The 27,492-nt window shown below is 41.1% G+C and overlaps 1 protein-coding gene across 4 annotated transcripts; it reads left to right on the top strand.

The window, feature by feature from the left end:
* Nucleotides 1–153: 153 nt before the first annotated feature.
* On the top strand, nucleotides 154–17,131 carry LOC115015154 (homeobox protein MSX-2-like). Of its 4 annotated transcripts, XM_029442367.1 has the most exons (4): nucleotides 154–568; nucleotides 14,174–14,266; nucleotides 15,145–15,455; nucleotides 16,052–17,131. In XM_029442367.1, the coding sequence occupies exons 3-4, from the start codon at nucleotides 15,173–15,175 to the stop codon at nucleotides 16,498–16,500; spliced, it is 732 nt and encodes a 243-aa protein (XP_029298227.1). In that variant the 5' UTR covers nucleotides 154–568; nucleotides 14,174–14,266; nucleotides 15,145–15,172; the 3' UTR covers nucleotides 16,501–17,131. The 4 variants fall into 4 exon arrangements, with proteins under 4 accessions (XP_029298227.1, XP_029298228.1, XP_029298229.1 ...); XM_029442368.1 differs by lacking the exon at nucleotides 14,174–14,266; XM_029442369.1 differs by lacking the exons at nucleotides 154–568; nucleotides 14,174–14,266 and adding an exon at nucleotides 14,981–15,000.
* The last annotated feature ends 10,361 nt before the right edge of the window (nucleotides 17,132–27,492 follow it).

Here is a 27,492-nt window from a genome sequence, read left to right as displayed (position 1 = left end):
TGGTGAATGTGTTCAATTTACACAAGAAAATCATTATTTAGCTTTCAGCAATGTGGCTTTTTGAGACTGTATAGACTCACAAAGATGCAAACATTGCACGTTGGAAGTCACGTTACCTGGATACTGTCACCTGGATACTGTCACCTGCTGGCTGACAGCGCTACAAGCCGAGAAGGACTCAGCCTGACAGTTGGTCAAGGTGAAAGCATTACTTGTGTCTTAGTTCCGTCAGTCTTTAATGTACAGTTTAGAGGGGAAAATATGTTGCCTGTTAGGTCCATATATGTGCCCCGGTTTGGCTCACCGCTGGGCTCCAGTCAAAGAGATGAACCACAACCAGACCAGACCACGGCCCGGACAACCCAGACTAAGCACCCATCTCGGGACAAGCGCGGGAACAAGCACGGGAACAAGCGGGGTAACGTTGTAAAAGCTCGGGTCTTTTTAAAAGTTAAATTACCAAAACTCAACAGCAGTTTGACCAACAAAGTGACACAAGAGGACAGACCGAAAAGATGGACGAAGGAGCCAGCAGCAAATACAACCACGACAACTGTGAGCCGAGGAGGTAATGTTGCTGTTATGTTAGCTAAAAAAGGTTAGCTCAAGTTAGCTAGTTAAGTTAGCTGTAACGCTAGCTAGCTGGCTAGCAGTGATGTTTGCCTGTGAACCAGGGTGGATACAATAAGAGAAGCACAATACATTGTAGAGCTCTGGACAACGGTTACAATAATCCTTTTGGCTAACACTCACATTCATCTGTGTTGATCAATGTGCATGGTCCCTGTAAAAAATAACAAACAAACACAAAATTATTTATTTGTTCAATAGTAAAGGTCTAGTTACACAATGGCCATGTCCCCCCTATGTTGGGGGTCACAATTTTAATATTTCAGAATCTATTAAAAGGCTGGGGACCACTACAATCCAGTACAGTATCCCTGCAGTAAACTACTTTTGTAAAGCCTGAAATATTATAATATTCAAGTTTCTGCTTTAGATTTTGACAGGAATTTTGATTAAACTTAAGGCCTTTTTTGTTTGTGATGCTGCACATGATTGTATTAAATTGTTTTCATCAGTTATTGAGTCCAGACCCAGAGTTAATATCCACTTCACCTCAAGTAAAGGACACAGAAGCAGGGCTTTATTATCACTAACACCTTTTCAGATCGCCTTCCAAAGGTCAAAATCTTAAAACTGGATGACTGTAGATTCATTTATCTCCAGTGTAGCTAGCTAGACAATAAAATATCAAAGAGACCCGCTTTGTTCAAATTGGCAAAACTAAGCCTGAATAAGCTATTAACTCATACTGCATATTGTTGGTAGAGTAAACTGTCAGCAGAAGCCATAAATTCACATTTCTTTTTATTGTCAGATGCTGGCACTGATTCTGACTCTGTTGTTAGAGATGTTTTCTTCTTCTCCGAAAGACCCACCAGTACAGCCATAAACGAGAAGGAAAAGGTAGGCCCTATGCAAAGTATACATTATGTGCAAAGACCAAGAAGATTAACGGGGGAAGACAAAGAAAACAAAGAACAAAGAAAATACGATAAGCTCAAAAAAAACGTTTTGTTCAATTATGTTGACTTAATGACAAACACAAATCAAAACTGTGAAATGTCCTATTGATGAAGCCGCTGAATCTGCTCCTACTCATCCCCCATAGAGAAACACCTACAATATATTCTCTGTACCCATGAACCAGACTACCAAGATCTTCTATTACTTTCACCTTCTTTTCCTGGGAATATGTGTCCTGTCCTGGATAGGCCAAGCTTGCCGTTCTTAGGACCATCTCCAAGATGCTGGAGGAGAACCAGCTCATCAGACAGAGACTGGCTGCTGACAACCAGGCCTACTGAGGCTGCACTGACTGACTGAAATGTCCCACAAAAACCCTTATTTGATCTAAAAGACATCATCGGTAATTCTACACATCAAATTTCTTACTAGGGGATACATTCCCTTAAGCATGGGATGTTGAAAACCAATGTTTCAACAACAAGGCACAGTTTGGTGGTTCATATATATTTGTGTTCTCTGGTAATGTGCTGTGAGACTATACAGCAATCTGCATAACTGTGTTTGCTAAAGAGTACAGTCTTTTAAACAATGTTGAATTAACACTGTTGTTTTATTAAAAGAGTCCATATTCAAGTCAGTGTGCATAGATTTGTATTCAAATTAGTCTGGTATCATGATATAGCAGCTGTTAGATACATGTTAATTCAGTCCAGTACAGTGACTCTGCAGCACATGCTGCCTTTGTGTGTAAGCTGGGACTGTTTCAGAGCAGTATAGTATATCATATTTAAGGACTGTACCGAACAGTTCAAAGGTTCATCCATAACGTTGATATTCAAATTGTAAATCAACATTTGAATGCTTTGCATCTTGCTTTCTTTTTTTTGCATGTCTATTCATTCATGCTGTACAATTGCAGATAAAGACTAGGCTACACTAATACTGTATTATTAGTAATATACTATTTGTAGAATTAGATTCCAGTGGTGGCTGCGTACGATTGCTTTCAGACTTGTGTGATCCAAACATTTTCAATAACCCCAGAGCGTTGTCAGTCCTAATTTATTGAAAACGATAGATTTCCAAAATTCACAACATGTTTTTATTATCAAATATACTGCTTTAATCTATATTTGTTGACGTTTGGCCTTTCAAAAAACACGCTTTACACTGTGGTCCAAAAACGTTTTTCTCCATCGCTTGCTGCAAACAAAGGCAGTCTAACCGCACCATAAATTACATTTATAACCACAATAACAAAAATGTTTAGTTTTTTTGTATGGTGATGACATCATAAAATATGACAACAGACATTTAAAGCTTCATTCGAAAACCTCCAATAGAAGCTTCAAATGTAAAAAAATATATATATTTGGTACAGCCCTACAATACTGTATTCGTACATACTGTAATATTTTGTAGGCAAAAAATATTATGTACACAGGGACTTAAATCAAGTTCTTTCCTCACCTGCCACTATGGCAGGTCACTGAACATTTCTACCAGCTATTCAACTTCTGAAATCTATGTAGGACACTTTAGAATTGTAAACACTGAGTCAGTGGACAGTAGAAATATGGAAAATATAATGTAACCTTAATCCCTATTTTTAATTTAGATACTGCTTTGTAAAAATATATTTCTTAATATATGGAAATCTGCCATGGTGACCTGACATTTTTACCTGCCACAGCCAACATTTACCCTGTATTGGCAGGTGGCAGTTGCCAATTTCAGTCCCTGTGTAGGCTACACCTTTACAGTATACTAACACTACAAACTACTTCATTAAAAATGTCATGAAGTAGTAATACTTGAGATTGAACAGTTGTTTATGATATTGAGTCCACCAACCCATGTACAGCACATTATCTCAGATAAAACTCTTAATTCTCCACCAGATGGCACCACCTCCTCTAATATCAATGTCTGCTATGGTAGACATCAGGTAAACACTATATACTATTGTGGAAGTGGGGTGTGGTACCGGCTGCTGGGTGAGAGCAGGATTGTCTCACATTAGTGCCTGAACAGGGACATGACGGAAGGACAAGGAGGTTTGGTAAATAACAACGCTCCAATACAGTCTCTTCCAAAGTCCTTAGGCCATTCTCTGCCGAACACGTCCCTCCTCCAGGTCCCAGCCTACTACAAGAGCCCAGAACCAGTTTACCACCACGCTTGTATTGTGTGACTGTTAACCTGATTCTGTCCAGCTGTCTGATCTCCAGCTGAAACACTCCCATTTCTTCACCAGCAGCCGATGCCGTAACCACAACTGCCACAACTATATACTGTAGTACTCCCTTTTACAACTTGCTCACAGAAATGTTACCAGTCAATTTTATAGTAACATCAGAAAACTAGTAAATGTCTGTCTGTGCTATCCTCTCTGCATTAATGATGCGTGTTAGTATTATATTTTTCACTACAAAAATGTAAAATAACTTGTTGCACTTTTTATTTCAAATAGTGCCTTGTGTCTCTCTCTCTCTCTCTCTCTCTCTCTCTCTATCTATCTATCTATCTCGATATATATATATATATATATATATATATATATATATATATATATATATATATATATACTACACACACACATACATACATATATACACACATACATACATACATACATACATACATACATACATACATATACATATACATACCATGCACATACCTTGCAAGTTTTAAAAGACAATAATGCAGATTATATCAAAATACTGTTTTGAAATCATTGGTTATTTGGCCAAGTCTTTGATCTTTGATTTCAATAAAATCAACTGGCTTTATTGTTCAATCAGTTATAACATTTTTCATCAGTAAACAAGAAGTGGTGCATATTATTGAATAATAGTATTGACCTGAACTTGTTCACCAAAGGTTTCTGTGATGAATGTGTCACCAGATTCTTCTCCTTTTATCAGAATTTATATTACTAAATCAACTTGAGATCAGCATATGGCTGTGATTACTGTAACAGTGAAATTATTGCTGTTAAAACATGGACAATTTACTTTAAATTGTTCTGCAGTTTCTTAATGTTGTGATTGATGAGCATCATTGCCTCTGTGTTTAGAGGCCAGTTGTTTTACCCTTTGCTTCCCTGAACACAACGCAGCCTTATCATAGTTCTCATTGATATACACCAGTGATGTGTTAAGTGAAGAACCCATGTTTACAACAGCTGTGAATATTTTCAACACATTGTGATTTGTTGTTTATAGGCCTATCATATAGAATCTTTACATCCTTGAATCATGTAGATAACTGGCGATTCTACTGCCTTTTTTACATTGCTGTGTTGTCCTGACACCTGTGGTCACTAATGTGATTAATTCCCTCATTACCAAGCACCTCAGCCTAAAATCCCTATAATAAAACATGTTTAACCTGCACCTGCTGCCTATCATTTAAAACAAGTTTGATGAAAAGTTGCATTCTCATTAATTATTCAAAGTTCCTGCCACAAAACCTGCACAGCTTGTTTGAACAACATTGCATTATCAGTTCCTTTTATATAATATAACTACAAGCAGCTTGCATGTACTGAATAATGTAATCATACTATGCTAGATTCAAAAACTTGAAGATGCTTTAATTAGAATCCTGAAGATCACAGGCTGGTGTACGCTGCAGCAAATAGAGCTGGCAGTGGTTTTGAATCAGTAAGCAGGCAGTTTATTGAGAGTGTTTTTACAGCATTGAGGATAAATGGCTGTTGGAGTCGTGATTAGCAGTTAAACAGGTCTTTTAATCAGAGACGGGCAGACTGGCAGCTGTACCTCCAGACCACACTGCCAAGCCTGTTGACCGGCGGTTTGCTGCCTTGTTTACATGGACAGAGGCCCGAGGATGTTGTGCAATTTGAAACGAGCTGGTTTTGTTGTGCAGGGACTTGCTTAGAAAATAATGTAGTCAGCAGAAACTGGTGTGGAGGAGACCCGTAAAAGACACTGAGAATGTAAATTGTAATCTAAAGCAATACGTATGTTGTGTATTAAGTGTTGTTTGGGCCTAGCTGTGAATTCATGTTTATATAAAGTCATCTTCTGTCGCCCTCTATGGTTGAGGCAGAGCTGGAAGCTGATGGGGGATCATCGTCAATTTCCCTGATGGAAGTCACTGAGGTAGTCAAACAACTCCACAGTGGCAAAGCCGCAGGGGTTGATGAGATCCGTCCAGAAATGCTGAAGGCTTTGGGTGTTGAGGGCCTGTCTTGGTTGACACGCCTCGTCAACATTGCGTGGAAGTCTGGGACAGTGCCTAGGGGTTGGCAGACCGGGGTGGTGGTTCCCCTATTTAAAAAGGGGGACCAGAGAGTGTGTGCCAACTACAGGGGTATCACACTTCTCAGCCTCCCTGGTAAAGTCTACTCCAAGGTACTGGAAAGGAGGGTTCGGCCGGTAGTCGAACCTCTGATTGAAGAGGAACAATGCGGATTCCGTCCTGGTCGTGGAACAACAGACCAACTCTTTACTTTTGCAAGGATCCTGGAGGGGGCCTGGGAGTACGCCCATCCGGTCTACATGTGTTTTGTGGATCTAGAGAAGGCGTATGACCGGATCCCCCGGGTGATACTGTGGGAGGTGCTGCGGGAGTATGGGGTGAGGGGGTCACTTTACGTTGAAAGGAGCCAGTTGAGGTGGTTCGGGCATCTAGTAAGGATGCCACCTGGGCGCCTCCCTAGGGAGGTGTTCCAGGCCCGTCCAGCTGGGAGGAGACCCCGGGGAAGACCCAGGACTCGGTGGAGAGATTATATCTCCTCACTGGCCTGGGAACGCCTCAGGATCCCCCAGTCGGAGCTGGAGGATGTGGCCCGGAGAAGGGAAGATTGGGGTTCCTTACTGGAGCTGCTGCCCCCGTGACCTGATCCCGGATAAGCGGTAGACGATGGATGGATCTTCTGTTGTTGCAGCTCTAAAATTCGAAGTCTCCATTTGGATTCGAAGCAGCTTTCATTGGTTGGAGGGTGTGTTTGGTTTATTCAAATGCTGGCATCCTCGATAGCACTATGGTGGGGCTTCTGAGAATGATGGATGATTATTATGTTTTAACACCTAATGTACCACATTCTGACTGAAATGGCTCAATATGAGAAACAGCAACTCGTAATGTCAGCAGATTTGAGAGCTGTGTTGTTACACTGCAGACTCTGGCATCTAAAGTAACTAGCAGGCGAGCTAGTTCATATGATAACTTTTTCCATCTTTTTTACTCTGTAAAGTGCTGTGTCATTTTGGCTGAACTGCTGAAGTACTTACTTCCATTGATAAGTAGTTGTTCTGTCTTCACCCCCTAGATCAGTTTGAAGAACAAAACAGACAGAACACAATAAAATTGGACCTGTATTTACCTTTCTTTGATACAGATGAGTGTAATGATTGTCATTAGGGAGTAAACATTGAACTTGCATTTTATTGGCCTCTTGTGGGCAGCTCAACAATCTGTTTACACAACACTGACATAACAACGATTTAAAAGGTGATAAAATGTTCCAGATATCTGGGGGGGAACTATGAAATATGATGATAATTGTCTGTGGGTTTGTCACCATCTTTTTCACATTGCACATAGTCATTTCATTTATTGTTGCTATAACAAAACCAAGAATCTACAGCCATGCAACCTCTGTGCTTCTACTTTGGCACAGTGGTGCTTTGAGCTAATATGCTCACAGTGACGATGCTAACATGCCAATGTTTTACATGTACAATGTTAACCAAGTTCACTATCTTAGTTTAGTGTATTAACATTGGCTAATGAGCACTAGCTAATTAGGAACTTTGTTAGTTTTGCAAATATTTGGTCCTAAAAATTGCAATATTTTGACCCAATTGGCAGCGCTAGAGGAAAAGAGAAGTTATCACCGAAGTTTTTACAATTCATCCTGAGTGGGACATCCATGTGTGTACCAAATTGCATGGTAATCTATCCAATAGTTTTTGAGATATTTAAATCTGGATCAAAGGAGTAGAGCGGCTGACAGAAAATGCCATCCATAGAGCAAAGCCTCTAGCGTGGCTAAAAAATATGGATTAGAGTGGCTTTAAAGGGAAAGAAACAATACAGAATAATTTATGATGAATGGAGATTGTTAGGCTGACCATGAGCGGTCCAGACCATAAGCAAGGAGGCAGAGGCAGGAGAACAAGCAAACCACAAACGTGGGTATTTATGAGAGAGAGAGAGAGAGAGAGAGAGAGAGAGAGAGAGAGAGAGAGAGAGAGAGAGAGAGAGAGAGAGAGAGAGAGAGAGAGAGAGAGAGAGAGAGAGAGAGAGAGAGAGAGAGAGAGAGAGAGAGAGAGAGAGAGAGAGAGAGAGAGAGAGAGAGAGAGAGAGAGAGACCGACCAGTGGTCACAATTGACTGAACAATACAAATGTGTTGTTTCCACGGGGACTCTTTTAGCTGCGGACCTTGGGAGTTGGAGACAGGAGAGAACAGGTAAATGTCTTCCTTAAACAAATTAAAAATTAATACATGCGTCTGTGCATAATATGAACAACAAGTATATGGTTGTGAGCTACACAAACGTAACGGAGACTAAGACCAGACGGCTACTGGGATCACCTTCGTTACATTTCCTTTTCCCTCTCCCCTGGAATCACAGTACCTCAACAGATGGGACTCCGGGACAAACAATCGGCTACCAGGTTGCAAGGCAAGGTACCATCCAGCTATACGCATGTTTGCATCTTTCATTTTGTGCAGCCACTGGAGAGCTCGATTATCCGTCTCCAGGATGAACTGCCGCCCCAGCAGGTAGTATCTCAGGGAATTGATGGCCCACTTCATCGCCAGGCACTCCTTTTCAATCGTAGAGTACCGAGTCTCCCTGTCTAGCAGCTTCCGACTGAGGAACACAACAGGTTTCAGCTCGCCTTCAACCTCCTGCAACAGCACAGCTCCAAGGCCTACCCCGGAGGCATCTGTCTGAAGGGCTGATCAAAATCAGGGCTCTGAAGAACTGACTTGCTTCCAATCGCTTGCTTCAAGTACTTGAAGGCTCCGTCGCAGTCCTCATTCCAGTGGACTTTTGCTGGTGCGGATGCGTTTTGTGAGGTCGGTCAAGACATCTGCTCATTCTGACATCTGAGGGATGAATTTGCGATACCAGCCAACGAGCCCCAGGAAGGACTTCACCCCTTTTTCCGTGGTTGGTATGGGGTAAGAGTAATCGCTTTCACCTTACTCAGTTGCGGCCGGATCACTCCGTCTCCAATGATGTATCCCAGGTATTCAGCTTCTCCCTTGGCAAAAGCACACTTACGGGGGTTGATGGTCAGCCCGGATGTGGTGGAGGACCTGTCGCAGGTGGGACATATGCTTTTCCCAAGTTTGGCTGAGATCACCACATCGTCCAGGTATGCAGCCGAGAATGCTGCAACCTCATGCAAGACCTGGTCCATGAGCCTCTGGAATGTTGCAGGCGCACCATGAAGACCGAATGGCATCACCCGGAACTGGAATAATCCATAAGGTGTGGTAAAGGCGGTCAGCTGCTGGGCCTCCGGTGCTAATGCCACCTGCCAGCACCCTTTGCTCAGATCCAAAGTATTGATGAACTTTGCTCTTCCGACCCTCTCCAGCAACTTGTCAATTCTTGGCATCGGATATGGATCGAATTTCGAGATGCTGTTGAGGTACCTGAAGTCAATGCAGAATCTTAAGGAGCCGTCTTTCTTTGGCACCAACACAACTGGACTGCACCATTCACTTTTGGACACCTTAATGATTCCCATATCCAGCATCAAGTCAATCTCTTTCCTCAAGGCCGCTAACCGCTCAGGAATGCGGTAGCTCCTCTTCCGGCTGGGCACTGCCTCTTTGAGGTATATTTGATGCTGGACAAGATTGGTGAAACCTGGCCTCTCTTGAAACAGCTCTGGGTCCATGAGAGCTTTCATCTCCTCCTGCTGTACAGATGGGAGGTGCGTTACATCCACTGGACATGGTCCTGCTATGCTGGTCGGGAAAAACTGCTTCTCCACCTCCTCCACTTCCACTGGTTGGACGTAAAGCTGATGGGGAAACGGGCTCCGGAAGAACCTGGAACTCCTTCAGCAGCTTAAGATGGAATGTCTCTGTTTCTTACCCCAATCTGGCATATGAATTTCATACGTGACCGCTCCGATGCGTTTTGTGATTTCATAAGGGCCCTGCCATTTTGCCAGCAGCTTGCTTTCACTGGAAGGAAGAAGCAACAGCACCTTCTGCCTGGGTTGGAACACTCTTTCTCTCGCCTTCTGGTCGTACCATGTTTTCTGTGTCTTTTGAGCGGTGACCATGTTCTCTTTTGCAAGGGCAGCCATCTTCTCCAAACGCTCTCTCATCTTCACCACATATGCCACAATGTTTTCACCTGATGGCTTTGGATCCTCCCAGTAGTCTCTCAGAAGATCCAGGGGCCCCCTCACCTGCCGTCTATAAAGCAGTTCAAAAGGTGAGAACCCAGTTGAAGCTTGTGGCACCTCCCGATAGGCAAAGAGAAGGTACGGCAACCACTGGTCCCAGTCGGAGCCTGACTGAGACACGAACTTGCGCAGCATGCTCTTTAGAGTTTGATTATAACGCTCTACGAGTCCGTCCGTTTGGGGATGATAAGGGGTGGTTTTAATGCCCTTTACTCCTAGTAGCTGATACACCTGTTGCAATAGTTTGGACAGGAAGTTGGTCCCACAGTCAGTGAGTATCTCTCTGGCTATTCCTACCAGGGAAAACTTGGTGTTTACCAAATGATGGTATCTGCAGAGACACAGAAGAGGCTTAACCGACCAGGCTGTCCTCCACACTTGAGAATGTAAACCATTGTTTTTATTTTTTATTATCTTTACTAAAATATATATATATAAAGTGTTATACATAGTCATATCAAGATAGTATCTTAAAAGTGATGTTTTAGCTGTGTATCACCTGGTTGTATCTACACTATAGTGTAATCACTTACAAAGCCATGCGGAAGGCGCCACTCACTCTCTGCACATGGTGCTTGTGTGAAGGGGGGTTAGAGATAGAATATAATGTGGCTTTCAAGAGTAAAGCAAAAGGATGTGGTTTACTTTAGGTACTTTACTTTAGCACACTTATTCCTTGTAATGTAATGTAATAGTCCATAAACTGGCTGCTGCAGTACTGACTACATACATGTATATTTGCATTTGAAAGAGAAAGAGTTCAGGCTGCGAAGTTTCTGTTACTTCCTCATTGCTTATATTATTCAGCTCTGAGTCTTAACAAACCACACAGCAACACACTTACTTTGGGTGTTCATGTGTGTAGTATTTATGTCACTTGCAGCATCTTATTTCAGGAAGTTCTGAATCATACATTTGTGAGATCTTATCGTTGAATATTTTTTTTTACAGTAAATATAGGTCAAATAGCCAAACATTTACATGCTTCCAGACTCGGAGATACCACACAAACATTTGCATATCTGTAATTTGTTGAGGTGAGATGGGGATTTACCGTCGCTGCGGGGCTTTCACCAGTCAGGATTAGTTTAATTTGTTCCGGCTTTTTTATTGTTATGAACTGACTTGCTTCAGACAACAATGTGGAAACACAATGAAGCGCTGAAAGATTAATCAACTAACCATGAAATAATGATTGTGCTGACTGAGGGGCCTGAAGAGGCAATAATGAGAAAACACAGCTGACCACTTTCAGCCTCCCAGAAGATAATTGCCGTCTCAGATGGAACTGGATCCCCTTTGCCCTTTACAATTTGCATTAAAATAAATTAAAGACCTAATATATTCTGCATTGATTATATTTGCATTCAATAGCCATTATACTTAAAACATAAACATATATATTATATTTGGGTTACTTGTGTATACTTTGAATTGCAATAGTACTAAAGCCCTGTAGCTCCATCTTCCATTGTATTGCAATGTCCGGATCCCATCATTGATCCTTGTCACACTTCAAATTGTGACATTGATTTAAACCTTAATTTAAATCAGCTTCAGGCGGCACAACCGATGCTTGTCTTCTTATCTGTGCCTTTGACTGTTAGGATGTTGGAGATGTGTTGCAAAGTAGAGCGGTGCATTCATATACATTCATATGTAGAACAATAGTGCCGTTTTAAGAAAGTAAATTGTTGCTTCAGTAAATAAACAGTACTGGGAGTGGTAGGAGTTAGCTTTATTACACAGGACTCATCTGAAGGCATGCAGGCCAAAGTGCACCCCAAATAAACTCCTCTCTTTAGATTTAAGAAAACATCTTAAGAGCTCATTTTACTTTAAGCTGTAATCCTTCCTACCCTATACTTATAAAGACATTAAACATCAGTTATCTTGAAGTTGTCCGTGGTTGTGCCTTTCTTTTTTTAATGGCTCGTTTATTTTTGACTGTCTCCAGATGAAATATTGTTTCAGTCTTGATTGGCCCGTGATGGCTACAGTGAAACTCTCTGTGTGCTGCTTGTTGTGTGTAGCAGTAGTGTGCTTAACTCGGCTCTCTGAACATGAAGTATGTCCTGGAAACAACGCCATGGCCAAAGTAAACTCAAACCTCACTTTGTAAAATTGTGTAGGAGGTTATATGACCATATTTCGTAAGTAGGACACCAAGTACTGCGTCTGCATCCTGTAAAGATAATAGAGATTAGATAAAAGGTTTCTAAAGTGTGTGTGTGCGTGTGCGTGTGCGTGCGCTACTGTCGCTAGCAGAAAAGAGAGCAGTGCTGATTGACGTTTGGGCGATCAATGTGAGCTGAGGACGTTCGCTCTCTGGTCTGATGCTGCTCTGCCCCATACAGAGACTCAGACTCTGTAATCTTTGCTTGGATGGTCGGCTTGCCCCAGCTCTGTCAGTAACTTCCCCTGTGTGTCTCCCCCCACAATGGGTGACACACCCACTAGGAACTCTGTCAGTGACCAGTGGACAGCAGCGAGCTATTTGTGCCTGGTTAACTGACTACACAAACAGATTATACTGGTGGAAGATTTGAGGGAGCCCAATCATGTGAATACTCTAATAAGACAAAAAACAACACCCCCTAATGTACCTCCATGCTGCTAATTCAAACTATTGTTGTTGTTGTTACTGCTTACAAGTGGTGGAATGTACTGTACTGTACTTTTTCTTAACTTGAGTCTTCTCTTGTCATAACACTTATTGCTTTTACTCCATTACATTTCAAACGGGAATATTGTACTGTTTACCCCACCATATTTATCTGACAAGTTATTGTACAAATTAAGAATTTTCCAAACAAAAGAGAAGTGTTTATGAAATATGATGGTTTGTTATCTATTAAATTACTCAATGATACAGTATATAGGTCTACAAGGACATACATTATTAGCCTATTAATCAATTAGTTAATTGATAGAACAATTTTGATAATTTCAGTCATTTTTCATTTATATAAAAATCATGTTTCCAGCTTCTCGACTGAGTTTTTTTTTTGCATTCATCATTTTACTTTTAATACTTTAAAGAATTGTGATTATACTTATATACTTTTACTTAAGTAACATTTTCTATGCAGGACTTTTACTTGTAACAGAGTATTTGTACGGTGTGGTATTAGTACTTTTACTTAAAGGATCTGAATACTTCTTCCACCTCTTCTGCTTACCTTGCTTCTGCTGCTAGTACAGATACTGTAACTTGAACTGTATCCAAAACCACGATTTCAGCTACTATAGTCAGTATTTGTATTTAGACTACTGATATTACACCTTCTGTTAACGTGTCCATTTTAACCTGCTACTCTACAAAAGATTGGATCAACTCATCTCTCTTGCACGAAGGCTCTACGACTTGTGTTTACTTATAACACCCTTCTCTGCATTGATCCACAGTGTTTACATACGTCTTCACAGGAGGGTACTTCCCACTTTAACTGATTTTACTTGATGGGATTTTGAATTATACTCATTCATTCAAGCAAAGCAATATTTTAGTTGTAGTATTTCCCCCTATCCTACAGTATCGAATGGTAAAACACAATCATACAGTATTTTAGAATAAGGAGTCAATGCAGTTTTGTTAAATACTGATTTAAAATAATTTTATACAGTACAAGATTATCAAGTTAAAATGTTTCTTAGGAATTACACTAAAATCAAAAGCCCCTTAATTGATTTGCATGTGCTTACAGGAGAGCGAGCTCATGCTGTGTGAGCGCTTTGCTTTATATGGAGACTAATGTTGAGGCGCTGGGGAGCGGAGCCCCTGATGCCACTGTAATCCTGCTGATTACAGAGAGCACACAGCCTCTCTGAGGGCTGATCACAGAGCTCTGGACAGCCCACCCAGTCACCTCACAGGTGGCCTTTGAATGTGTGGGCATCTGTGTATATGAGAGACTCGTATGGTAGCCAGCCATCAGAGTAAAAATGGAAACTTGGAGCAGACTCTAGGACATGCAATAAGCACATTAATTTAGCATCAGCTGCCTGAATGAACGGCTGCATGAACATTAAATCTCACTCAGAATGACATTTAAACCTGCTGCAGTGCATGTCAGTTTTGACATTCATGCCCTTCTTGGCTGGTTTTCAAAACTCTGCATCGTCTTATCCCATCAGTGAGTGGTTAGAGGTGAGGTTTAGGAAGGCTAGAGCTGCTGTTGTACTTCTCATGATGTTTCCTAATACTCTGGAGCCCTACAGGTATGAGCTTCAAACGGGCACGAGACGCCTCTGTCTCCTCCGACAGAGCAGAGACTGGGACTAATCGCAGCGGGCGCCACACACCTCAGGAAGGTAGCAATTTTCTATCATTACCGTTAAATCCTGCTTAAAAGAACCGGATTCCACAGACCTAATTACAAGGTGTTAATAATAACAATCTAATGACAGTCATTTTCAAGCCTGCCCAAAACCATAATCCATCTCCCAACTGACTCTCACATTTAAGTGTGTGTTTTCTCTACAGTGATATTTGACTTTTAAAAGCTCCATGATTCTTATTGATTTCCATTGTGATCCAACAATTGTTGTGTCAGGTCCTGCGAGTTAGGGCTTGAATTAGGAGCTCTGTCAGCTTTTGTTAAGTGGAAGTACAGCTCCTCAGATATCACACTGATGCTTTTCATCCTGGTGCTGCTGACGCTCTGAGAGACAGCCAGACCGACACACCAGCCTAATTGCAGGATGAAGTAGACAGGGGATTGATTTACTTATATTAGTAGGGTTTCTTCCACAAAATACCTGGCCTCTGTCTTATTCAAAATTCCTGTGCATTAATAATTCAGAACATTAAGCAGCACTCATTTCCTGTACTTTCAATGTTGGCTAAGCATTTGCAGCGTGCAGAAGGGAATAAAATATGGTCTGTTACTGTCAGTAATTATGATTAAAACGATCTTCTCCGCATAATTACTGCTAAATGAGGCTGATGTGCAGCTGACCTGCTGTCTAGTTGTGGGTGTGGTACCACAGGGATCTCGTCCAATCACAACTCTTCCCCCAACCCCGATCAGGACGCATCATTGACTGTAAATCCCGAGAACCACCCAAAGTTTTTCCGCCACCACTTTGTCAACTTTGTAACAATTTACTCCGAATTCTGTTCTTCGTGTGGACCCTGTATGTTTGCACTCCGTGATAAAGACGTTATGTGTTTTCTGGATTGGAATTAGATATCGATCCCGGCCCTAAAAAGAAAGCATGCCTTCCCCTGGAGACTGGAGAGACGAGTTTTCAACAGATGAGGATGTACAACCGCCGCGGCCGATGAAGCGCGCGGCGCAGGTGTGCTGCCTGCCCTTCAGCGTGGAGGCGCTCATGTCGGACAGGAGGCCGCTGGATGCGACGGACAGAAACAATGCAAATCACTCGCACAGGCCGGATGAGTTTCCCCAACATTTAGTATCTATTAAATCAGAGCCATCGGAACTAGAGGACTGTGCGTCCTGGATATCCAGCCCCATTAAGATGTCAACACCACCCCGTAAGTGATCCCGGGTAATGTCTGGAAAGATTTATTAATACGGATTTACGGTTAATAAATGGCTTTTATAATCGTTTAACGTCTTTTGGTGCCTTAAATCACCCAAGGAAGCTTAAAATTGAACATGTTTTAGATATGAAAGGCAGAACAATAATCCATTTTAGGAAATAGTAAATTATCAAATATTATTGAAATATTTTGTCTCGCGTTCCTTTTTTATGTCTGTTTAGGGCTGCACCTGCCAATAATTAAAACATTTTTTTTTAATGAATCTATTAATCATTTAGTCTAAAAACATTCAGAAGAAATTGACCAACAGACATCACAATCCCCCAGAGGTTAATGAGGTGAGGTGATGATCAACTGCCTGAATCCAAAAGATAATTGTTGAAAGCATCTAACAAACATCACGGAACAGGGAAAGTGTTGTACTTTTCCTTGATGGTTTATTTAATCCATATTATCAACATGGTTCAACTAATTGAATAATTTATTAATCGTTTTAGCCATTATTCAGTTATTTGGATATTAAACTAAGAGAAAAGTATATCTAACTCTGCCAAATTTCAGCCTCACATCTTCCCCATGTCCTCTAGGGAAGCTTAGTCCAGCAGTGTGCTCCTTGAGGAAGCACAAAACCAACCGCAAGCCTCGCACTCCCTTCACCACCACGCAGCTCCTGGCCCTGGAGAGAAAGTTTTGTCAGAAGCAGTACCTGTCCATCGCCGAGCGGGCAGAGTTCTCTTCCTCCCTGTCGCTGTCTGAGACCCAGGTCAAGATCTGGTTCCAAAACCGACGAGCTAAAGCCAAGAGGCTCCAGGAGGCCGACTTGGAGAAACTCAAAATAGCGGCTGGCATTGGGCCCAAAGCTGTATTCCACCCTGGCTACCAGTCTTTAGGTTTTCCCCTCAGTGTTAACCTTCAGGCTGGATCAGCAGCACTCTATGGACTGGGCTGCTCATACGGCCGCAGCCCCCTTCACCCTGCTGCACATCTGGCCATGTACGCCTCACAGGTCGGCCGCAGCTTGTTCCACCTCTCCTGAGAGGAAGCAGCATTCTACAGACAAAATGATGTGGATGTGTGCGTGAAATAAAGAGGACAAGAGTGTATCGTGAAGTCATGCACCTTATAAAAGACTTGATTAAGGACCTGAAGTGGAGCTGAAGTTTATGACGTTCACAGGTCTTGAGTTACGAGGATAATTTACACGTGCCCTTTTACAAAGATATGGCATCTGGAAGATCCTTCTTTGCTGTTTCCTTTTGCTGATTCAGCAGGGGTCACTGGCAATGAATGGACAATCGATAAGGCCATATGTATTTGCTTATTGGCCTGAATGCCAGATTGCATTTATTGTAGCCTTTTTGATTTGATTTCCCTACTCTTCTTGTTTTTCCAGGATTATTACAGCATTGAGAATTGAAATATTGTCACTTGTTAGCCTTGGTTATGCAGGGATATTGTATATTATACTCTTCTTATAGATAAAGAGGCTGTAACTGGAGGATTTTGGCCTGGTGAAGTGCAGTCTTGCTTAAAAGCAGAAGTATTCCCAACGACATATTTATTTATGATAGCCCTTACATTCATTTATACCATGATGCATATCTAACAATTTTAAAACTTCATGTTTTATGTGTTTGACATTACATTAAAGTTTTTAGTTAACCCTCTGTTGTGTTCCCTCGTTATCTCCTCATTTACCTGGTGAGCTACTTGCAGTTGTCTAGTGATACTCAACCTGTAATGGGTGTTTCAGCTCTTCAGTTGAGTCTAGTGGCCCTTCTACCTCTGACCTCCAGCTGCTTCCTCGTGTGTACTCCACATCTAGCACAATGCCCTCTGCTTCTTGCAAGCCATGTTTCTTCCATAAACACTCAGCGCAGTTATAAAGCGCCACACTGACGATACCAGGAAGCCTCTTGAGCAGATCTGTGTGGGGAGCAGACTTGTGATCCGTAGTATGTGCAGTCCTAGAGTAGGGGCTGATAATTTTACAGGCTGTCCCTCCTCTCACAGCACTGAGAGCTCCTCCACATTGATTTTCTTTTTTACATTTAGTGTTATGGATCATCTTTTTGAAGTGCAGCTATTCTCAACATCAACGTCATTTCCAATTTCATTCATTTTTATTATTTAGACATTTTCCTTTCCTACTGTGTGTGACATGTCAAAAATATATTCTATGAAAAAGATCAATACAGGCTGGACAAAAGTAACTGCTGTGCTCACTGCTGTGCAGAATAGCCGTTCTAATAGCTTCTTCTACCTTAGTTTGCATTTATTGCTCATGCAAAACATACTATTTTTTTTAGTTTAGATCCTGTTGAGTCCGTACTATTTATAAAATAATTCATTTGTGTTTCGCTGATTTATTGTCCATACTAAAACAGTAAATCATTTTTGGCCTAACAACAGTGTAGCAGTCTTGACACTGGATATTTATTCGAATTTGAGCAAAAAGACGTACCAACACCTTTTTGTTTTGCAGATAATGCAACAGTTGTTTGAATAAAAACAACCAAAACGTTGCAGCTTGATGTTGTGCTTTGGTATCCTTTTGAAACTCTGAGTTTCTGTATTCATTAATCAAGGAACCTTTGAAGTTAGAAACTGCATGCCAAGCCAAAACATATTAGTCAAACCCCTGAACGATTTAGTTTACCAATCTGCTTCAGAGCTTTACACTGGAGATTGAATGCATGGTACAGTTTAAGGTGTGTGTGTGTGTGTGTGTGTGTGTGTGTGTGTATATATATAACTGGGTGGCCTGAATGAAGAGGTGTTTCACTCTTCACTTAATATTTATCCATCCAAATTTCCTCTAAAGATGTGAAATTATGTCTGCAAAAAAGAACGTTTTCTGCAAATAGCACATTTCACATGGTCTTAATTGCAAACATGTGTTTGGATACAACCGAGGCTGAGATTTATTTGTTTGATGTGAGCTGTATTTTTAAACTGTATACTTTAAATGAACTGAACTTTGTAACACAGCATTATACCAGCCTGTCCCTCTGCACTCCCTGTTTAATTGTCCTTGTCCATGAATTCTGGCTCTGTAAAATGATATGTGTAGACTCAGCGATAACGGCACAGGGCATTATATGCTCTCTCTTTCTCTCACCCTCTTTTGGTGAAAGCTTGTTACCATTAGCACATATTTCACAGTCCATTTGCTCTCCTCCTTTTTGGAATTAAACTTGCCATTAAGCTGATAGTGAGGTCTTTAATGGCTTTGATTGCCCAATAACCCCAGCCTCCACTTTCAGATGTTGTTAATGTGCAACCTTTGGCCTTATAATGATTAGAAACGTAAATATAAAAACACGTAAAATAAATCAAAATAGACATAACATTGACACAGAATGGCATTATTTGTATGGGAATTTGCTTTGAGAAGTTATTTAGTATAAAGACTGAATTTTAATTTTAATTTGAGAATAGTCAATGGGGGCACAAGTAATGCAGAGGAGAGGCTCAAAGGAAAGGTTCATATTTTTAAAGTCTTAATATAATACTTTTGGTCACTGCAATCGTTCCTCTTCTCCAAACTGGCTGTAAAGAGATTCGTAACTCCATTTCCAGTGTAGGGACAAAATCCACAGTCCTCGTTCTGTGATAAAATGGTTTCTAATGTTCGGTTGATTATAATATGAGGAGCTGAATAACACAAATCAAGTGTGTATCGTTCAAATGTACAGTCCATTTAGTACCAAATTCTCTCTTCCTGCTCGCCTGGACAGTGTTTTTCTTGCTCCATTAACTTAAAGAGGACATTTTGTACTGAAATGTCTAACTTTGGCTGAACTGTTTTTATTTTTTTTACTTTTGTCCTCCATTTCTTACATTGTAATTGCTTATGGGGGCGATCTACTCAGGCCTGGTATGGATGGACAGGAGGAACACCTGCAGCAACTGATAACTCTTTTAATGTACATTTGGACATATGCTTTGCTTTACCACTGGCTTGAAGAAATGTGAAACTATCTTTGAAATGTCTGCTTTTCCCATTGATTTTCACCACAACGTAAGTGTCACTGATCTGTACTATCTAATTAAGAAATGTTAAATGTTCTAGTCCTTAACTTAAAGATAGATTTTAAGATATAATCAGCTTGTCAGTACATAAGCCTTGCTCCTAAAGGTTCTTGCACTTCTGTCTTAAATCCACTAGGTGTAGCAGCTTCCCATCTGTTGCTGCTCACTCATTTCAAGCAGGCCACTCTCATATTAATACACTTATATATAGAACACTTTAGGTAACAACATATCATCTTAGGTAGAGGTTCACACGATATTTAACTTGCAACTTACAAGCTCTTAGATAATGTCTGTTTAATGCTTAATGAGTGCCCTGGTACCATTTAGGTCCTTATACAAGCGTCATTGCAAAGCAGTGTTGCATCAGTTCTGCTCAGATTTAGAATAGGATTGAATCTGATTGTTAATAAGTGCTGTGCAGTTCTCCTCCCCTCACTCCTGCCTCTCTTTATTGTGATGAATGCAAATATTCCTAATGATATGCATGTCTAATGGCTTCTTTAACACTGGCATTTCATTAAACACGACTGCACAACATTTATGAGTCCGTTAAAAATGTCTTTAAGGCAAAGACAAAGCAGTCAGAGGCATTGTGTTAAAAGAAAAGAAGAGCCAGTTTGAGGTTTCTCACTGCCCCTTTCCTCTCCTGTCCCAGCCTGTTAGGCAAAACTGAGATTTGGATGAACATTTCACCATCTAACTGCACGCAGGAGCAAAACTGAGAGGCAGCACGCGCTTCATCGCACAGCAGAAAAACACAACATTGAGGATCGCTTCCCACAAGGGTGGCAGTAATGTGAGATATGACAAATAAAAGAGGGGCTGGGGAGAGTGAGAGTATTTATTTTTTTACTCTACACACCTCACAGGCCGGAGGAGTAAAAGCATGTGTGTTGTTCGAAGTGCTGTAATTACAGGGCATGCTTTCATCTCTTCTTCAAAGCTGTGGAGCAGGTGTGTTTCCCCAAAACAATCCCCGCTCTGTCCTCCATCTTTGCTTTGGATTTTCAGGTTCTGCAGTTATGAATATTTCCCTCTGTCATTCTGACTCCTTTATATTTCATGTTGCATAGCAGGTAGGAGGCGCTATAGCAGGGGTCGGGAACCTATGGCTCTTTCGATGACGCGATATGGCTCGCAGACAATTTTGAGCTGACATTTTTTAACATGATTAACAAGTAATAAACAATTATACTGTGTCATTTTAAAGTAAAACATTTAGCAGCGGGTTTGTTTTTAGTTCTCTCCTTTGCTCCGCTCTGTCTCTGACTGCACAGCGCACACACTTACACGTGTGTGTGTGTGTGTACGTGTGTGTAGGGGGCGGAGCCCTGCCCTTTGCGAAACAGTAGAGGAGAAACTGCACAAAGCAAGCAGTAGACCGGGGGGTCAAACTCAATCACAGAGAGGGCCAACATTAAAAACTGGGACTAGGTCGAGGGCCAAACATGGTCCACATGTATTGAACAGGATACACATATTGGATAAAGTGCAAAAAGATATGGAACATATTTAAGTCAACTGCAAACGGATTGTTGAGCAGTTCAATTTTCAAGTTCAATTTTTATTTCTGAGCTGCAAAGTCTGCAAATGCGCTCAGTTTATCAGCAGAAGACAGTCGGGAACACAGCGGTGGAGATGTTTGTCAGTGTTTGGAAACACGCAGTGACCAAAGTTTCCTTCTGCATCAGTCTCCCACAGGCAGCTTGGCATCATACATGTCCGCAATCACACGGCCCTGAAGCTGCAGGTTTAACAGTGAGATGCTAAGTTGAGTCGCACAAAGAGTCCAGCTCACATCGTCCCAGATCTGTGGTGTGTTTCCCTTTGCTTTCCAAAAACTTTAATTTCATTCACACATTGAGATACTTCCTCAAATGTCTTTTCCCGTGGTTGTGTCATGCATTGATTTAATTACCAAAACTGGCGGGCCAGTTATGACAGACATATGATCTTTTCTCGCGGGCTGGATATAATAATAATAATAATAATAAATTGTATTTGTAAAGCGCCTTTCAAAGCTAAAAGCAATCTCAAGGCGCTAAAATGCAGGACAACAACAACAACACCAACACCAACAACCACAGACATAAGAGGTTAAATAGGTCATAATTGCCTTGAGTTTGACACCCGTGCAGTAAACACTGAAACGTGCACATACATGAGATAAATAACGTAAGCGTTTAGTTTATTTAATAAAAGAGCACCTGTTCATTGCAACACTGATACCGCTATTAGTACTCGGAGACGTGTTATTCTTAAAAGAATGCATGCATAAAGTTGCGTTCAAATGTAGTTAAATATATGACTCTCAAGGAAATACATAAAAAATATTTGGCTTTTATGGCTCTCTCAGCCAAAAAGGTTCCCGACCCCTGCGCTATAGGGTTTATTAAATTAGCATCACACTGGTTCCACGTCAAAAATCCAATCAGATTTTTCCATTGGGTTTTGGATTATTATATACTTACACTTTTTGATTAGAAAGATAATCTTGACAAATGAACAACACTTTTATGATTTTTAAAGCGTAAATGTAATCGCTAGAAGTAAAAAGCTAACATCAGGCTATAAACGAACTACACCACGGTCTCATAACGTCAATGTCACCACCACTAAACTAAAGGCGGTATTGTGTTGGGTGGGATTAGTAGGCTCATTTAGCCAGTTGTCAGCAACCACCTTTCTTAAGACATGTAAAAGCTTCAAAATGTACGAGTGCTCTTTAACGCTCTGTGAATGACTTAAAGTTACGGAAGATCGCCCTCGGTGTTCTAATCTGTTAAAGCGACAGACGACCTTCAGATGTTTTGATCATTTTAAAATAAAATCAGTCAGTGATGGAAAATATTCGGTAAGCGCGTCCTCCAGTATTTACTGACTTGTTTTATGTCGTAGTACAAAATGTGAAAATCTCTTGAGTTAATGACGGACCTTATTTCAGGCATGTAACCAGAAACCCATTGACTTCCAGACGAGGGAATCAGAAGTACAAAAATGCTGACTCATTTCACATTTCTGGGTTTTGGGGCTCTATTAACTAATATAATTAGGCACCAAATCAGATTTTACGACTATGCTATTAAGTCAATTTCTGTGCAATTATAATGCCATGGAGCGCCCTGCACAAACTAGTGACGGCCTTAGATAGAGGAACAAGTTGACGGATTCCTCACTGGGAGGACTTGATCTCAACTGAAACACACACACACACACACACACACACACACACACACACACACACACACACACACACACACACACACACACAGAGGCAGACCTCCTCCTCAGAGAAATTCCACCTCCAGCGGTTTCTGTCTCTTGTTTAGTCTTTCAACTGGTTTTCAAGGGACGTTTCCCTCAGTCAGGTCGGCCAACATGACCTATTTAAACATAAAGACACACCTAAAAAGCTTTGGATTTGAGGTTATAAGACAGAAAGCTTTCTCTGGGGTTATGGATGTTTTATTTTAGATCTGGGGCACCGATGAAGAAATGAGAACAATGCACTCAGGATATTATTCTTTTTGTTATTAGTTCTAATGTTCAAGGCTTAACATATTCTGCTATTTCACTCTATCTCAACCTGTCTTTTTCTGTCTTTTTCTCTAAATCTCCACCCCTGTGGATTTCTTTTATTTCCAAGGGTGTTATTGTAGGAAAACTGTTCTCACCCCCTACAAAGCAGCAGCAGTCTGGTATTTTGTATGCTGAGAGTTTAGATCTTCTGTATGTGCTCCTCTGGAGCCCCGATGCTCTTTTGAAGGCCTGAGATGAACATGTCTGAGCTCAGCATTGCTGTTGACCTGTGAGACTAAAGATCAGCATGAAGTAACATGTACGTTACTGTTTCTAGTACTTTACATCCGGTACATACTGTCCTCTTTCCTCCAGATTTGTTTCAACCTAAGATTGCACGGTACCATAAGATTAGATATTTGTTATGTTCTGAGGTGACTCTTCCAGATAGGATATACCAATGTCATTAGCGTCTTGCAGTGACATCCATACATTGCCCTGTGGGAGGTTTATCCAGCCCTTTCAGAGCGGTGCCATCTGTAGCTTTCACCATTATCTGTATCTCCTCGCAAATCTGTGCGCCCGCTCCGTCTCCTGAGATCCTATGAGTCATCAATCTCCCCTATGGCCTCTATTGTACAGAAGGGGATCTAGCCCTACAACATTTTGTGGTAATCTAACACACTCGCCGACATGAGATATTGGTTCACATGGTAGCATGCGATGGGGATCAAACTCCTAAATGTTCTAAACACTGAAATCTGAGTAAATATGGGAATGAGTGACTGTGTTGTAATTCTCTGCAGAGGCTCCGTTTAGCTGTCACCATGTTTCCATTTTTGTTTGACAAAAAGGTGTCTCTTTGTACTTGTTTTGAAGTTGTATACTTCACCATCCATGTCATTTAAACTGATCTTGAAGATGTTTATCTGTTCTGTGGTGGATAAAAAAAGACAAGTCTTCTGGCTTTATCTATATCATTGTAGTTTTTATTTGAAGTTGAACAGACTTTAGAATCCAGCTTGCAGAAGTCATTTTCCCTCCATGTTGTCCATGATTTGACCTCGCTAAAACATCACGAAAGGACTGTGAGATATTTGTGCTTAGTTTTTTATCTTTCCATTCACATGTAAACATGTACAAGATGTGACACATGTTAATATTCCCCAGTAGCTGGTCTTGTAAAGCATGTAATCCAGCAAAACAGGCTTGACCCCCTGTTTAGTCACATATTGAATTATTGATAGACAGAAGGTGGGCTAAGTAGGGGAGCAGACTTCCAGATGGGACAATTAAAGCAGATTATCATTGTCCTCCATCTCCACTTCCTGTCCAGCTCTGTCTCCCCATGTTCATGTAAAACCTTTGAAAATAAAGCCTCTGTTTTAATACAGGGCTACAGTGGAACATGTATTTGTTGTATCCCCCTTGTTAGCCACACTAGCCACTCCCTGATCCCTGTTGATGGGTCAGTCCCCCATTTTGGTCCAAACTGAAATATCTCAACAACTATTGGATGGATTGACACAACATTTATTTTCAGACATGCCTGTTCCCCTCATAAAGTTTTGTAACAACTTTGCTTATCACCTGACTTTTCATCTTGTGCCATCATCAGTTCAAAATGTGGATTTGTTTTCCATTTGTTGGAGAAGCTGCCGACCGTTGTTATAAATAGGCGTAGCAAGAGGCACATTTCTGTCAAACCGTGAGTAAAAACGGTTATTTCTGGTTATTAACGGGTATTATTTTGATACCTTGGTGTTTGTTCTCGTTATAGAACAAACGCCCTTTAATTTGACACCGGTCAGCCTCTGTGGTCCTGAATGAATATCTATTCAATACCAATAGTTATGTTAACGTCTAAGTACCACCGTAAATAATGACATTCCCACCATCCTTTGTGTTTTGTGCTAATAAGCTAATTCTAGCATGCTAAGGTAAGATGGTAAACATTCACCTGCTGAACATCAGCAGGTTAGCGTTGTTATTGTGAGCATGTTCCAATGCTGATTTTAGCATTTAGCTGAAAGCATCGCTGTGCCTCAGTGCAGCCTCACAAGACCTCTTCAGATTAGTTGAGGTTGGCGTTTCAATCAGAAGATGAATTGTGTTATCCTGTGTTCAGACACTGGTGAATGAGAGAGCTACTGAGAGATTTGTCCACTAAAAACAGACTCTGCTGCTGAATGAACTTTCCTAAAGTCCTTCTAGCCATACACAAGAGCTGTCACACAGGGGTAATATGGCACCAGGGTGGTGTTACGAGTACAGAGACATGGGTTCAAGCCCCCAAGCATCCACCTCGCTGTGGTGTCCTTGACACACACACACACACACACACACACACTCACACACACACTCAATCCCTACCAGCCATAGGGAGGCTGTTCTGTAAGCGACCCTGACCTTTGACCTCTCCATGGAGGAGCAGCAGGGAAAAGAGATTGTTCCTGTGGGAGTCATATTGGTACATGCATAGTAAGCCCTAAAGTGGCTTACAGCAGGTTATACGGGTTACAGCATCATTTTGGTGAGCTGGAGAATTGTGAGGACAGATGGCTGTACATAAGTGGTGCACTCTTCTCTGGGTCTGTTTTTAATAATTCAACTGCTTTTAATTAATTAGAATCAAATAAAGTAACAGTGTGTTAGGTAGAGGCCACAGAAAAGCTGTCAGCTGTCCTCTCTCATCTAAGTTTCTCTCTCAGTAGTGTCACTAAAGGTTAGGGAAAAGGCCACATTTTTCTCACATGGTTGGAGTGTGACGCTCAATTAAACAGTTGTGTGGAAGGAACAGAGGTGGTAAAATGTTTTTTGGTTCTCTGGCTGCAGCCAAATAAAAAACCCAAAATGTTTGTTTCCACAGTCTCCCAGCTGTGTCCCTGATGTGGGAGTGTATGTGAAGGCCTATGCCTTTGCGTCCGCTCGTGCTTGTGTGGTCCCATCTGAACTTTCCAGAGGGTAAAAGAGGCTCCTGCTGTGCTTCTGTTTGTCAAGTTCCTTCCTAAAATAGACCAGATTGTGTCTGCTGACTGCTTTCCTCCTATGGAATTGAAAAAACTGCATAAATTCACAGCCACAGTAACATCCTGCTGCACTAATACATGTTTGAGGTGATTTTCTATTCCTGGGTCATCTGACTTAAGCTGTGTTGTCCCGACTCTTTGACCTTGTCTTTTTCTTAGTTCATTATTATAACTGGTAAACATCAATTCTGCCTGCATTGATCTGATAAAAGAGACTAATAGAGTGAGCCACTTTGGCATCAGCAATTCTATTGAGTCTATTTGAAAAGGCTTTGAATCAAATTACTTGATTTTAAAATATTAAAGCACCTCACGGTGGGCTACATATTTCTTTTGTGAAATGGAGCACTCGCATCCTCTCAAAGCACTTCCAGTTTGCTCTCCTCTGAAGAGAAGATAATACTTTGTTCAACTGAAAAGTACAAATGCTGCATTTAAATATTTTCTGCATTGTAGACAAGGAAAGCAACCTTTAGGTTTGCTGTTGACGCTTCGCTGAACCTATGGCAGCATTTTGGCTAACAAACACTCAACTCTGTACCACTGCTTTGTAGAGTTTGTAAAAGAAGTACTTTGACAATCTATTCATCCAGGTTTTAAGGCAGCACTGTATTCTTTTTCCTACCAGTTCAAAATAATTAAAATTGCAATTAAATATCTATATATATTTGATTGATTTATGTTTTTACCAAAAGAAAATAAATCAAATGTTTTTTTACAAATTCCAAACAAATGGTAAAACATTTCTCTGTAATCAAATTAGAACTGCTGCTCCAAAAATCCACAGCCATAGTTATTGTTAATATTTATCTTTTATTAAAATGTTCAGCTTGACTGATCCTCCACCTAAAGCTAAAGAAAGAGTAGAATATAATCGTGATCTCTCGTACTTCTCTCATACTTATAGGACACCCCTGTGTTAGTAACGATGTTAATAATGATAATAACCAGCCAAATACTGCATATGGCTCTTATTAGCACAAATAAACAACAACACAAGTGTCTTTTAGTTCCTTGAAGGAGAGAGTGGACCGTAATGGCTTTAATGCTGTTTTCTTATCACATTCTGCTCACAGTTTCTTCCTAAACTCTCAAGCACTCAAGCAACTCTCTGCCTTCCTTATCTCCCCCTCTCTCCTCCTGCCTGCTCTTTCTCTCTCTCTGTTTGGGATGTTTGTGCAGCTTGTCACCGTGCCATCACTTGAGTGGGATGTCTGTCGCTGAGTGGTCTTCTGTACTACCCTCCCGCTCTGTTAATCCCCTTTTCAGACGCACAGAGCAGAACCTAAAGAATATGCCTGGCTTTTATATTCTCCTGAGATTCGCTGGATTTGATTCTATGTTTACACCACCCTGTCCTCTATGTTTTTCTACTCCTGCCAGACATATTATAATCAGTGGTTTGTTTGATTACAAAAGTGTTACCACCTGTCACACAACCC

Source organism: Cottoperca gobio, chromosome 10, assembly GCF_900634415.1.
Source record: "Cottoperca gobio chromosome 10, fCotGob3.1, whole genome shotgun sequence".
Classification (NCBI taxonomy): Eukaryota; Metazoa; Chordata; class Actinopteri; order Perciformes; family Bovichtidae; genus Cottoperca; species Cottoperca gobio.
The sequence above is the reverse complement of the archived record's forward strand: the minus strand, read 5'-3'. Positions and strand labels throughout refer to the sequence as shown.

Excerpts from the sequence above, each read along its gene's own strand:
- LOC115015154 (XM_029442368.1), top strand. The coding sequence starts at position 15,173 with ATGCCTTCCCCTGGAGACTGGAGAGACGAGTTTTCAACAGATGAGGAT. Across the intron at positions 15,456-16,051 it reads TAAGATGTCAACACCACCCC|GGAAGCTTAGTCCAGCAGTG; the intron begins GTAAGTGATCCC and ends CATGTCCTCTAG.